The sequence below is a fragment of the Ostrea edulis genome, chromosome 4 (assembly GCF_947568905.1).
Source record: "Ostrea edulis chromosome 4, xbOstEdul1.1, whole genome shotgun sequence".
Lineage (NCBI taxonomy): Eukaryota > Metazoa > Mollusca > Bivalvia > Ostreida > Ostreidae > Ostrea > Ostrea edulis.
This window is the reverse complement of record NC_079167.1, coordinates 77642360-77658449: the sequence shown is the minus strand read 5'-3', so window position 1 is coordinate 77658449 and position 16090 is coordinate 77642360. Positions and strand designations below refer to the sequence as shown.

General features: G+C 33.2%; 1 protein-coding gene across 1 annotated transcript in view; it reads left to right on the top strand.

Annotated features, from left to right (window-relative positions):
* Positions 1-2005: 2005 nt before the first annotated feature.
* LOC125669163 (receptor-type tyrosine-protein phosphatase epsilon-like) overlaps positions 2006-16090 on the top strand; it is a 343285-nt gene continuing 329200 nt past the window's right edge. The window contains exons 1-2 of the mRNA XM_056163852.1: positions 2006-2242; positions 4986-5228. Coding sequence (XP_056019827.1) covers positions 4988-5228 — 241 coding nt within the window. The 5' untranslated portion in view covers positions 2006-2242; positions 4986-4987. The remainder of the gene's footprint in view (positions 2243-4985; positions 5229-16090) is intronic.

Sequence of the window (16090 nt, the reverse complement as noted above, 5' to 3'; positions counted from 1 at the left end):
GGACTCACAATTTGTTTTTAAATCATTGTTTCTTGTTGTCCCTTGATCGCAGAGAGTAATTTCTAAGATCCTCTTTAAGTGCTCGCTGCCGATCATTATCCAAAACTCCTGGTCAGTCCACGTAAGTATAACTGTATGAAGACAAATCAGCATCCGTCTTTTAGAAATTTGTATACAGAAATTACATGTAAATGTATAAAACTTTCTTTTCCAATTATTTATTTTCATTCTGCAGAGGGAAATGTTGAAAAACTTTAAACTTCATCATGGACATTAAATGCCTTAAACACAAGAAATATGACAATTGTTGATCACCTTATTTTTTTTTCCAAATAAACCTTCTTTGTTGTTTTGAGAATATGAATATGCAAACACTTGTCGTTTTGATATCAATGATACTGACTACCGTAAGTAAACAATATATTGTTTATATCTATTAACTTTCTCGTTCGTAATACGGTCTGGTGAAGTGTTGTTACTAACATTACTACACCGTACTAACAATCAAACCGAAACAAGGTAAGGTCCCCATTTTCTACAGTTCAGGGCTGAGTTTTACTAAACTTCTTATCGTACGCAAAAAATTCTGACTTAAGAATTTCGTACGTTTTAATTTAAGATACGATGCTTCTGTTTTACTAACGTGTTCTTAAGTTTCCATCGTAAATTTAACTTACTAAATATTCGCAACTTACGATCAGACGCTGTGCAAGCGCATTTGTCACTTTCACTTTCAGTATTTCATAGTACATGTAAATTCATAATGGATGTTCAGCAGTTGATGATGTCCTCATTGGAGATTTAACAATTTTGAAGCATATAAAATCTAAAATAAATAATTACTAAAATCGAAGAATATTTTTGTACAAAAATGTATTTGTTTTTTTATGATTGCATACGAAATATCAATTTTATTCATATTCTTTTTAAAATACATTTCAAACTATTGTAAAAAGTATATGGAAACGAAAAAACATTTTGATATTGCAACCACCGCGTTGACCTCGAGGTAGAACGTTCACCAAGGGGGATGGATATTGTGTAGCCCTATCTCTGTATGTAGACCGACATAACTATTCATTTTCTTTCTAGCTCGGGGGACGGTCGTTCTGGCCCTCGCCTACACATTGTTGAATCGGTATATATGAAAAATAGTCAAAATATCTGTTTAATAGCAAGCCCGGCTGTGATAATCCTGAAATTTTATAAATATAAAATAATCTAAGTGTCAAAATATGGCTGTGGCATCCTAAAAAGTATTCTTCGAAGTGAAAATATGTGAAATTTCCACAGTGAACTGATTACGTGTTTTTGGAAACTTATAGCCTAGCATTCAATGAGTTCACTATTTGTCAAAGTGTAAGAACTTCGCTTCTGTCGCTAAAATTTTAACGAGGACACAGAGTCAGAGGTTTGTTTTCATTTTGTCTCAAAATGCTCTGGAACATCGAACAGCATGTGGGCAGCCATTTTTATTTAGTTAACAAATAACTTACGAAAAAAATATTAACTTAAGATAGCCCATAGGCTGTCATGGAGCTACGATGATTTTGTTTAAAGTAACTTAAGTTATGAAGTTTGATCAGACGGATTTTTATCGTAAGTTAAGGTTACGATGAAATCTTGAACTTACGAAGTTTAGTAAAACTCAGCCCAGTACACCACATATTCCAATTTAGTTTTCTTCACACCATGTAATGAAACTAAATCAAGTTTAAATAGTATTCATTTACCGTCCTACATCAAAGTGTAGTTTATATTGTATAAATTTGCAACATGATTATTATGTTTTACTCGACTTAAAGTATAAATGCATTTCACGTCGTTTTCTTGTTGAAACTCTGGAATAACCCTATAACTTTTACACATAGATTTAAATTTTTGATTAATTATGACGATGCAGCTACCATTACTTCTTCTGATCAGAATTATGTTTGTAAGTGAACAGATGATTATTTTGACTCTCGGATAGCAATAGAATAGGTGTCTTCATTTACAGAAATCCTATCTCAGAATAAGGAGACCAAGCAGGTTAAGGAGGTACCAGAATGCCAAAATGTTGAAACATGTCAGAAGTATCAATCCAGTCGTGCAGTAGATGGAGACATTAACACGTGTACAAGGACAGCACCTATTGGAACTAATGCTCCAGATAAATGGACATGGTGGTATGTTAACCTTGAGAAAGTACTCAGCATCTACAGCATCAGAATACAGTTCAAAGACTATGGAGAACAATATGGTATGGTTTGTATAGTTTAATTATTTATGTCTTGATACATAAGCGCTGTGATTTTCTTTTTATGTCCACTTAATTCGCTATGTTTTCATCTTTCCTCTTTAATTTTCACTAACATTATCTTAATGAGTCCTCTGATGGTCAACAATTAGAAATTACTCGAATGTTTTCTATATATCTAGCGGCTTGCTAATTATACCTATCTAATTGTTTTTCTTTTATTCAAAACGTAGATATTACGCCAGCAGTTTATGCTATCCAATTTTAGTAACTACTCTACATACAACATATTCGCAATGTTATTGGTGTAAAATTATACAAAGAAAGGTTTCATTATATTCTACAAATTAATCATGTCAATCAAATTAAATGTGTATTTTGTAGATCAATACAGTGAATAGCGTTAATTTAAGATACTATTTCATATTTATTCCGTCAATTTCATTTAGAATGTAAACGATGGTAATTAAAACTTTAAGAAATTCTGCATCAATTAAATGGAAGTAATACTTGCATATCTGTTATGTATTATATAATGAAATGATAATGTTTGCAAATCCGATGTTTTTGTATGAAATATGGGTTCATAGAATATATCATCCTGTATTTCTCTCCAAAAATAAATTAACATATGGTGTATCACAAAGTCTCAAACAAAATGCATGTTAAGAGGGATATCAATTCATCTTGTTATACTTTCATGTAATATACTCCAATATGATTGGTCAAGAAGCATTTGAAAAAAGAATATTCTAAATAGTTCCCTTTGAGAATAATAAGCACGAGCCCCAGGGTGATAATATCTAACAACGGATAACATTATTTGACAATGGGTGATATAAAAATGATCACATGTATTAACTTTATGCGCGTACGGTTCGCCGTACATTGTTAGATGACGTCGTTTGAGCGTTTGTAATAAACGTGAAAATCCATATTGATTTACAAAAGCATTGCATGGAAGTGAGTGATCAAATGTAAACAGATGACAGTTTTTCTTGCTTTGTTGATTATATGCATTCTGTATAATAAAACATGGTATTGATTGACCAAATGTCAACAGACTCCGTTTACCTGACCGATATATATATGTAGGACTCATGGCGGATGTGACCGGTCGACAGGGGATGATTACTCCTCCTAGGCACCTGATCCCACCTCTGACATGTCCAGGGGTCCGTGTTTGCCCAACTCTTTGTTTTGTATTGCTTATATGAGTTATGAGATTGATGACTGTTAGTTATATTCGCCTTTCACGTACGCTTTTCTGCCTTGTCGGCTACGCATCGTTTGAAAATGGTTTTCTCGGGATGAAAAGTTCGATGTTACCCTGAACTACAAGCAAAGTTTATATATATATATATATATATATATATATATATATATATATATATATATATAAAGCACAGAAATAGCAATGAACTCTTAAATGAACATAACTGCCCTAAGTGAAGAAATAATTGATATAAAGCACAGAAAATTTCACTTTATGTAGATACCCACTTCCGCCCCTACCCGGGGTTGAACTCACGACATGCGGAACCAAATCTCCTAGCAGCATGTAACCAGCGCGCTAGACCGCTCGACCATCTAGGCAAGTCATAAAACTTGCTTTCGATGACGATGGAATTCTCGCCACGCTGTCACACGCTACACGGTCATTGAGAATGGAAATGGGATACAGTTATTTAACGTACATTTAAGAGGATCATACATGATACACACTGCATTCAAAATATTCTATATAAAGTACAGAAATAGCAATGAACTCTTAAATGAACATAACTGCCCTAAGTGAAGAAATAATTAATATAAAGCACAGAAAATTTCACTTTATGTATATATATATTATTATTATTATTATTATTATTATTATCATTATCCTTCGAAATAATACAATCAATTGTATTGGTCGAGGACTGGTCACGAATTGTCTCCCTCACGTGCGGTAACTTTAATGGCGCAAGCAATACAACTCTGATAAAAGTAATTTAAAAGTTTGCGGGATCGTAAATTAATAAATTCTGATAATGACGTTGGTATCAACTTTACCGGTCACAAATAACAATTGAGAAGATTGATATTCCCAATTTATTGCAATTTTACATTTTGCTTGATGGTTACTTTGGTTTTATGAAATACGTTTCGAAGATATGTTTTGTCATCCTATTGTCACGACAAAAACCAATCTTTTCGTCCCGTTAACATTGAAAATTTATTTAAATCTGCAGAAGAAGTTGCTACAATTTTGCTGACGTTTAAGAATTTTAAATATGACACACGTCAATAAATGTTTGATATTATTTTACTTCTAGATTCTAATAAAACTGTCATGATAGGTGTCAGTAGGTGATAACCCTACTAAGACAGGGCAATTTGTGATGTCTCCCTGCTAAACAGTCCATAAGTGTATAGTGTATTATACAGTTCTTACACTTTCCTATTGTGGGAATGCCATCAGTGCATTCTTGTTTAGCCCGTTTCACTTAACACTCACTTTTATGGTTACCTTTCGCAGGTGCAAACGTGCTTGTACCTTGCTCTTTTCTAATATTTTACATATTCTAATTTTCTTCATCGATTTCAATGTTTTGATCAAAACACATTGCATGTAGATAAACGAAAATGTGGTTTTCTAATAGAAAGTTGGTACAATTAGTCAAATTTCATCGGTTTTATATCAAGGAAAAGTTTTTCTCTTCTTTTCAACTGATAACAGTGTCGTATTAAAAATTGATATTTGCAGTCATGAGACAAAGAGGGCGTTTTGCTGGTTTTTCGCTCTATGTGTCAAACACAACTATAAAGGAGGATGGGTATCTATGTTACAAGAACGGACAGGAGTTACCGACCTTGGATTTCAGTACAACTTGTGTCAAACATGGACGTTACGTTATATTTTACAATGAAAGACTTGACGGAACAACTTATCCTACCGGATATGATCCTGCGAATGCTCACACTGAATTGTGTGAAGTAACTGTAACAGGTAATAATGGGCTACCAATTATACAATTAAAAACCCATTTAGTGTATGATAAATGTAAATAAATATTATAAACATAGTAATATTGTGTACATATATTGTACTACATCATTACCCTTTACGTAAATACGTTTGTAATTGGATGATGAGTGTAAGATGAGGAATTATATCTCCAATATCTTACATGTATATATCTATAGGCTGTAAAGAATCCGGTGTGTTTGGATATAACTGTGATCTACCCTGCCCAAACAACTGTCAGGAAATGAGATGTGACATTATCATAGGAACGTGTTTGGGTTGTACTGCAGGATGGGTGGGGGACTTCTGTAACAAATGTAAGATTATGTTTGTTATATCATTCAAACATTATTGGCACTCCCATGTATAAATGCAATTTAAAATGATCTCTTATCAATATAATGACATATTTCGTAGCCTGTCCAGCTGGATATTACGGTTTACAGTGTAGATCTACGTGTACTGGACACTGCAGAGACAACGTGTCCTGTAACCACACCACTGGACAATGTGACTATGGATGTGACAATGGATGGACAGGAACACATTGCAACACACGTAATTCATTTTTGTCATTACTGTAAATATTTCTAAAAACAAATAAAATGCATCTGCTTACTTTAGTGGAATATTTAATAGATAGAAAGGAAGTAAATCAAACACATTATAAATTTAGATTGATGAAAACAGCCAAGAATTGGTAAAGTAGTCTAGGTGTGAAACGAAAGAGTATATACTTTTTCAAAATGAAAACTTTTCATGTTTTATCAGAGTGTCCTGCAGAAACATACGGTCCGGATTGTAGGTATAACTGTAGTGGACAGTGTCTGAGTTACCTCCCCTGTAACAGGGCCGTGGGAAGATGTGATGGAGGTTGTAATCCAGGATATACCGGGGAACTATGTGACAAAGGTGAGATGTTGAAAGTGTAGTTTGATGTTTCAAATACGTTATCGATGGTATTTACGGAAGTATTTCTTGTTACTAAGTTAATGAAGTAAGTTCTAAACAGTAAACACACAGGCTACAAATCTTATGTTCTACCTTTAAACGGTAATAAACGTTCACAAGCATGGAAATTAAGTAAAACATACCTATTTTGATAATGTTTTATCATTAGAGGGGAGGATAGTCAAGATGTGAGCCGAAATTTTTGAAATTTTATTTTGTATTTTGGTGTTTTTTATAATGCTTTTCTATGGTGCATGTATTTCTAATTTCGAGTTAAAAAGATATTCAGAGTTAAGAATTATTTGTGAAGTAAACAAGGCTCGTGTAATTTTTTGTTTACATAGCTTAAATATGCTAGTAAAAGTTTCGTTTAAAGCAGATTTATTTATTATTTTCAATTTACGAGTTTATTCCAAGCACAATTTAATAGTTTCTAGTGTTTGTAACATCTGATTTTGTTTTAAACATGATATGGCTTTGTTTACAAAACAAACACATGTGCGTACTTTATCTCTCAATTTTCTCTTGACCATTAGAAATATGTTAAGCATTGTAAACATTTAAGATAGGAAAATAAAATTTAAAAATTATCTGTTGGAATTAAAACCATCCCCATAAAACGTAACGATTACATACTGTTGTCGGGATACTTTAATTAGATATGACCTACTAGATGCAATGATCTTCAATTATCTCATTACATGTATTTACATCAGAAAACAAACACTAGTGTGTCATAACAACGCCTCACCCTTCCCAGTTTTTCATGATTTACATTAAGAAACACAACACAATCGAGTTACTAGCTAAAATAGTTGCACATAAAAGTCTCACTCTCAGTCAAGGATCTATGAATTAGCAACGCGCTCCACTGCAAGTTTTATTTTAATATTTAAGTTAGGAAACAGCATGGTTGCTTCACTATTTCATACACTCACGGATATCTAAAAGATGGCGTAGCGTTAATCTACAAAATAGGAATGCTTCACTCTTCAAGTATTTCATTACATGTATTCACGTAAGAAAACACAACGTTACGTCATACATTCGCGGAGAATTGAGTTAACATACCGTTATTTTAATGCCGCACACTTAAGTTTAATTTTATTATTTACGTTAGCGAACACAACATGGATGCACTAACGCATACACATGCGTAGAGAATTACAATTTTAATTAACGATTGCGTTATTCTACGACATAACACCTCACACTTCAATGTGTTTTTTTTTTTAGATTTACGCGAGAGAACACACCAAAGTTACGTTACTAGCTCATACACTCGCGTACCCGTTTATAGACAATGTGAAATGAACAAACCATTAACTGAATATCGCTTTTCTTATTCCCTTCATTATTTTCTGAACTACTTCCTGTGTTATCAAGAAAAATAAATGAATGGAAACCCATAATGGTCACTCCTCCATAAAGAAGTTATGAAATTCTTTTAATGGAATTCATAGTTTTCTTACGTTTCCAGCTGTAGCCCTATGGAATAAGAGTCATACGGATTTCGAATAGTCTGAAAGCAATACAAAATCAGGAGAAATTGGAGATGAATGGAGGATTCCAAGAGTAGAGATTTGGGGGGAAATAATATGAAATGACAATCTTTAAGTCAGTACCTTTCTTATTTTTAGAATTGAACATCACCAAACCTCATAGTTATAACTTCATACGAGTATGTATGGACATATATTTCAATGAAGAAAACCGCAGGTATCGTTAAAAGACGAGGCACTGTGCAACATAGATATATCACAAAAATAGCAGCTTTTCCTTTTTCTCGTTTCGAAATTTAACTTTCATATGAAACTTTACCAAAATCATCAAATATGCTTTCTTAATGGTTTGCTGATATGGAATTTAACAATTCTATGAACGTGTACTTATCAAAATGTGTTTAATTAATGAGTTAAACGTATCTTATTACGTAATATTAATTAGCTAAACACCCATCGCATTGGGTCTATACGTCACGCACTTTTACACGCCAATATTACAATAAACACATACGACACAATCTCAAAATAAATTCAGTACACCAGATCTGTAAATTAGGAAGGCTTGTTTGATAAAAAGCGGTATTCCACTTAAGATTTAGGATTAAATTACATAACAGGGGAGATTTGAGATTACAGAAGAGTACGGGGCGGCATCCTCAAAGCAGTTTATCTCTTGAGACGTTTCGGATATACCTGCACTATGTACATTTGTAGTCTACAAACCATACCTCACACTTCTCCGTGCCACCTCAAGCAGAACTTGATTATCAATTATTACCAAAGACAGTTTCTGTTAGTTTACTTTGATATTTGACCTCCTAACTTCCGTCATTCATCTTAAAATTATTAATATATGTTTGCAGTATTACCTATATATATTGAAAGAACATTTAAAATACAAATTGATCAAGATTTCACTCGTTTCGACGATTGGTTTTTGACGAAAAATATGGGCGGACATATATTGACCATTCGTTACAAATGTAGGCGGACATATGGTGACAGTTTGGTCCAAAATTGGGCGGACATTTAGTGCAGGCGGACATATTGTACAGGCAGACATATAGGGACTCAACACACATTCATATTTGTACTTTAATATTTTATTTTGTTATGCACCTAAAATATTTTCCCATCTAAAACTTATACGATTTAGAACCAACAATTTAACTGTTAAACCAGTTGCAAATTCATTAAATGAAATATAGAGCAGAAACACGAAAAATGTAATTACTAGAAATGGTTATTAATTAGGACATTGGTTGTGTTTTCTTTTAAACTACAAATGTAGTAGATACGTTGATAAATGTACGCAGTTACACTGTCTTGTTTGAAGTCAACAAACCATGCATGTGCATCTGGTAAAAACTATACGTAGAAAATGAAGGTGTATAACAAAACAGTTATAGACTGTGTCCTCGGACAGCGGCTATTTTGTGTAATCCTCGAACGGATCTGTGGACGTCAGCCTAAGGCTTCTGGCAACAGATCCGTTCTCTTCTCAATCAAACAACAGCTGTAATCGGATCCAGTCAATAACTGTATAACATAATAGGATTAGGCAGCAGGTAGCGGCTATATAAGTCTTCTCCTGAGTCACTACATGACATACATGTACATATTATAAATACAAACTTAGTCGCAATAATCAAATTAAATCAATAAATAATAGATATTAAGGAAATACGAAAGTAAGGAAGTATGTATACATAATATAACATATCAGTAGTAAGTGACATAATTATCTTTGTTATGACAAAAAGATTAGATATACATGTAGTACCTGTACTTTGTTTATCCACGGGACTGTTTCCTGCTATACCATTATTTGTTAAGCATGTGGGAAGTACCCACTGTTATTCGCTAGATTATTAGTACAGTTACATTATTGAATATTATAGCATTTGGTTTCATATCTGTGCTGTTTGATCATTCACATCATGTTTGTGTGTGTTTGGGGTTCTTTCCGTACCACTCTTATAATTGTTCAATCTACCTTTGGCTTCCAGTACGTTCATCTGAAGAAATATACACACATGATATATATCTAATATGGTTATCATTAAATGATTTTAAATTTGGCACTTGAATCTGACTATGTTTAACTCAAGAACATTTTTGATATGATGAAATTATTAACAATTTTTATTACATTGATAGTATGTTCAGTTGGTCGGTACGGATTGCATTGTTCAGAGAACTGTAGTTCCCGTTGCCGATCTGAAAGTAACCATTGTAACCATATAGACGGACATTGTGAACATGGATGTGATGATGGATTCCAAGGAAGTACATGTGACGAAAGTAGGTCTCCATCTTTTATGAACAATGTAACTAGTTATTTCGTTATAAGGAGTTAGTATCTCGTTATAACGAGTTAGGATCTCGTTATAATGAATTAATTATTTCGATATAATCAGTTATTATCTCGATATAACGAGTCAATTATCTCGTTATAACAAATTCATTATCTCGTATATAACGAGTTAGTGTCTTGTTATAACGAGTTATTATCTCGTTATAACAAGTTAGTTATCTTGTTATAACGAATTAGATATTTCGTTATAACGAGATAATTATCTCCTTATAACGAGAATGCTAAATGGTAAAAATGATATATCTTAGGGAAATCCTGTAAGACCTCTTCTTCCCGAAATTTAAGATTATTCTTAAAACAAGCCGTAGCAATTATACAATCATATGTACTTCAAATAGATTGTAATTGTTTGTAAAAATACACATCTTGTAAAATAAATCATCAAAGTATATATCAATTTGCAAATGTTTGTAAGATTTTATATATTTCCCCAGTAATACCGGCCCCCAAGGGGCCTGATTTTAACAAACTTGAGTCTGCACTACGTTAGAAGCTTTTTTGTAAATTTCAACTTTTCTGACCCGTTGTTTCCTGAGAAGATTTTGCCCAAATATCGAGTTACCTCAAAAAACCATTGTGGTATATCAAAACGATAAAATCTAAATTTCTTCTTGACAATGGAAAATTGGTATTTTTGTTGATAGAAGAAAATATATCGTCACTTATTCAATTGTTCGGAGTTAGAAATAAAGAATTTCTTGTCATCTTAACGACGAATAAAATTGTTACGTAATACATGTAGTCATCATAAGATAATCTTGAGTAATCCAGAAATTTTAACTTCAATTTTGCGGTTATTAATTAATCATAATCGTTATGTTTAGATTTTGGAAAGAACAGGACCTCAAGATTTCCATAGATACTAACACGTTATATAGCAAAATAATTAACTCGTCATAACGAGATAATTAACTCGTAATAACGAGATATTAGCTCGTTTTTTAAGGAATGACTTTAATTCTGGGGCACATTATACGAGTATATCCTGGTTTGGGTCAGTTTACGCTTTACTCCTTTGTTAGCTGACCTGTTTCTATATTCATATGAAGCAGAATTTATTCAAAAACTTCTACGTGAGAAGAAAAAATATCTCGCTGTGGCCTTCAATTCGACATTTCGATATATCGATGACATTTTGTCTATTAATAATAATAACTTTCATTCATATGTCGATTTGATATATCCCTATGAGCTCGAAATAAAGGACACCACAGAGTCGTCCACTTCTGCTTCATACTTAGAAATTGTATTCAAAGTACACATTAACGGCAAACTGGCAACTCAACTGTATGACAAACGGGATGATTTCAGCTTCTCGATCGTCAACTTCCCGTATTTATGTAGCAATATTCCATTATCACCTGCATATGGTGTTTATATATCTCAACTGATTCGATATGCAAGACCTTGTTCTGGGTATAGTCAGTTTTGAAATCGAGGTAAGCTACTGACAAACAAGTTGATGGTACAGGGGTTTCAACAGTCTGGATTGAAGTCAGCATTTCACAAATTCTATGGTCGTTATAACGATCTAGTTCGTCAATACAACCTATCATTGGGTCAAATGCTGTCTGATGTGTTTCATACCGATTGTTAAGCCGTTCTTGGCACACTGATTTTGACTGCGGATAACTCCGTTTACCTGAGCAGGATATATGGCTCACGGCGGGTGCGACCGGTCAACAGGGGATGCTTACTCCTCCTAAGCACCTGATCCCACCTCTGGTGTGTCCAGGGGTGCGTGTTTGCCCAACTATCTGTTTTGTATTGTTTATGGGAGTTATGAGATTGATCACTGTTCGTTATCTTCACCTTGCATAATCCAAAATTAAAGTCATTCATTATGATTTAATGCAAGAGACAAAGATACTAACCTTTGTTTATCAAAATGTACATAAACTCGGAAAAATACAAGTCAACTGAGCCGCGCAATGATTCACTTAACAACAACGACGAAGCGTGTAGCTGTGAAGGCAGCCATCTTTAATCGTAGTTCTATGGAGCGTAAAATTATATCGAAGGTAAAGTTTGTCATGACAAAAAATATGTGTAGGCTATGCATGCAATGCGTATTTCAATGCCCTTTGGAGATCGACTTTGAAGTCGCTCAACTGAGACAGATTAAGAAAATACGGGAAATTTGCATTGTTTAGGCCTACCCAAAGTAGTCCGGATTAGAATAGGTTCTCAGTACCCCAGCTTGTCGTAAGAGGGGGTCCTTCGGATTAGACTGCAAAACCAGAGGCCCCGTGTCACAGCAGGTGTGGCACGATAAAGATCCCTCACTTCTCAAAAGCCTTAAGCGCCGAACATAGGCCTAGATTTTGCAGCCCTTCATTGGCAATGTTGACGTCTCCATATAAATGAAAAAGTCTTGAGAGGGACATTAAACAATATACAATCAATCATCGGAAAATGTAGGTATATTGTTGAATCCTATACTTCATTTCATATCTACAAGAACAAGTATACACGCTAAAGGTAAATATTATTCCATAGGAAAGATTCAGATACCACGGATTGACCCTGCTGACAAAACTTTATCTTAGTCATTCATCTTAAGCTTGATTTTATATGTCAATGACAAAGCCTGGAGCAAGTTTAATTTTGTGCATATTTATGGTTGTTTAAAAAAAGATATCGAAACTATCATGCAAATTCAGATACATTTTTTCTCCTTAATATCTATCGATTTGCAATAAAACTTTTAAAATAATTCTCGTTTTACAAGCGTTGTCTTTTGTTGTGCTCAAGAGATATTTTGTGTATTATGCAATTGTTCAAAATTTTTTCTTCAAAAATTAGGAAAATAAACAACATTGAACACTTCTGCACAACATTTTTAGCTCACCTGAGCTGAAAGTTCAAGTGAGATTTTCTGATGCATGTTGCCCGTCGTCTGTCCGTCCGTCCATCTGTACCTCTGTCCGTCTGTCTGTAAACTTTTTACATTTTCAACTTCTCCAGAACCACTGTACCAATTTTAACCAAACTTCGCCAAAAGCATCCTTAGGGGAAGGGATTTCAAGTTTAATCAAATGAAGGGTCATGTCCATTTCGAAGGGGAGATAATCACAAAAATACAAACATAGGGTGGGGTCATCTAAAAATCTTCTTCTCAAGAACTACTGGGCAAGAAAAGCTGATATTTACATGGAAGCTTCCTGACATAGTGCAAATTCAAGATTATGAAAATCAGGGAAAATCCGGGAGTATGATGAGGTCACAATAGGGGATCAAAGTTTTAAATGCGAATATATAGGAAAAATCTTTAAATATGAGCCAAGGTGACCCAGATGAGCGATATGGCCCATGGACCTTTTGTTTAGGTTTTGCATGAATGATACGTGTAAATGTATGCAATAACAACTTTAATTAATTATTATTATGATATTCATTAGATCAATTCAAAGCCTTTCTGAGGATGAAAGTAATTGTATCATACCGTCTAAATGAATATTTGTTATGGTATAAATATTGATTTCTTATCGAAAGTTGGAAATAAAATATTGAAATCGCCGTTTTAAGAGAGCTCACAAAATCTGAAAAAGGAAATTTTCAAATGCGATGAACTGTTTTTTATTTAAGTTTTAAAAATTTGTAAAAACTCTTCACACCAGTAAATACTTTTCCTGGAAAACTGGATTTACCAAACCTGTCAATATCTTTTTCTTTAAAAATTGAAAGTTTTATGAAAAGTATCGGCTTCATGGTAATATGAAATATGATATGCTATGTAACAGTTTATGAGCTGAGTTATGGAAGTTTAGTTGGGTTTTATTGAAAGTACATGTTATTCATCAAGTATTATCAGAAAAAATAGATATGGCATCCATGGACATATTTGTCTTGTGTTATTTTTGCCAGGATGCATTGGAAAACGATTTTGCTCCGTTTTTTATTTGCACAATACTGATTATTGGTAGTCTAAAGTAATACATTGTACGTAAAATCACGTAACATTGGATTGACCCTTTGAGGGTATTAACGAAAATAGATCAGTAATAAGAATAATAATAAAGCCTTTATTTATCCAGGATTACATATTTAGCGATAACGCTAGTTTTCAATATGGTCCTGCATATAACATACATACAGACAGATATTAGTAAAATAAACACAGATTAAAAGAAGTAGAATACATATAAACTTAAGAAATAATTATGAATGTAAGATAAATAGGAGCAAAATGAAGCTTAAAAGTATGTTGATAATCTCTAAGAAAATTTCTCTTAAAACACACAACACTTGTTGAGTGTCTTATATTTTGACTCAAGGCATTCCACACTGTGCTCCCTGAAATGCTGAAAGATCTTCTGTAATATTCTGTTTTTGCCTTGGGTATATACAATATATTTGAATTAGAATTTCTAGTTTGCCTCTGACTGACTTCTGATACATATTTAAAAACATTTAAATAATCTGGCATTGAACCATGTAAAACTTTATACACTAAAATGACTTTTCTATAGACAAAGTAATCTGATAGAGGCAACCAGTTAAGTTCTGTAAACATAATATTAGATGGTGTTTCAAAATTTCTGATGTTAAGAATTACCCTTGCAGCTCGTTTTTGCAATATAAAAAGCTTATTCACATTTTCAGCATTTCTTGGATTGCTCCATATAGTACAACAATATGTAAAATGTGGAAAAATCATAGTATCAAAAATCTTCAGCAGCGCATCGTTTGAAATAAAATATCTTATTCTTCTTAAAATGTCAATTCTCTTGGAAATCTTGTTCATAAGTGATTCTATATGACTTTTCCAGGACAAAGTTTTATCAATAATAATACGAAGTAATTTTGACTCCTGAGCACATTCTATGACATGGTCATTTATCACTAAATTTAATTTTCGACACTTTGATAATTTTTGTGCCGATCCAAGAAGCATACATTGAGTTTTAGACAGGTTTAAGCTTAATTTATTTTCCTTAATCCACATTATACTGCGCTGAAGATCTTTACACATCTTTGACTTAATATTTTCCACTGACTTATTTGTTAGATCTTGTGAAGTATCATCTGCATACATATTTACATGAGAATGTTTCAGTGCTTGTGGATAGTCATTAATATACGGGATAAAAAACAATGGGCCTAAAATAGAGCTTTGTGGAACTCCACTGGTTACATTTTTTTATCCGATAAATTGCCTTTCCAAATAACTCTCTGTGTACGATTTGTTACATATGATTTAAACCATTCAAAAGTATCATTGCATATGCCAAATGACTTGAGTTTGTGTAATATAATCTTGTGATTGACAGTGCCAAATGCTTTCCGTAAGTCTATAAAAAGTACACCAGTAAGTTTACCTTCATCAATATTTTAAACCATCTGTCTACTAAAGAAATAAGAGTACTTTCATATGAGAGTTTTGGACTAAAACCAGACTGACAATCTGTAATTAGAGAATTTACTGACAAATACTCATCAAATGAATTAAAAACATGCCTTTCTAAAATTTTGCTAACACGGGGAAAAATGGATACAGGCCGATGATTATTAACTAGACATTCATCCCCTGATTTAAAAAGTGTTACAACACGTGCCTTTTTCCAGTCATCTGCACAAGTACATGAAGATATAGAATACTTGAAAATATATGCAAGAATGTCACATACACTATTTGATGAAAGTTTTAGAAGTTTGACAGAGATACCATCCAAACCTGTTGCCTTTGATGCAGACATACATTTTATCTCATTTTCAATAAATTCTGCAGTTATACCTGGTATTGTATAAGAATTTTTAGGTATTTGTTCTTCAACAGTAGGTAAAGTGTCATCAAAATGTTTTCCTAGCTCATGACCAATGTTACAAAAGTAATTATTAAAACATTCGGCAATATCCTTTGTATCTTTAAAAATTACGTTATTGTCTTTAAGAAATGTACAGTTTGTATTCGTTTTCTTAGATGGTGAGAATTACTTAAGTTTGTCCCACATGTCCTTGGGCTTGTTTTCTGCCTGGGAAATTGCTTCCTCGTCAAATGCATGTTTTGC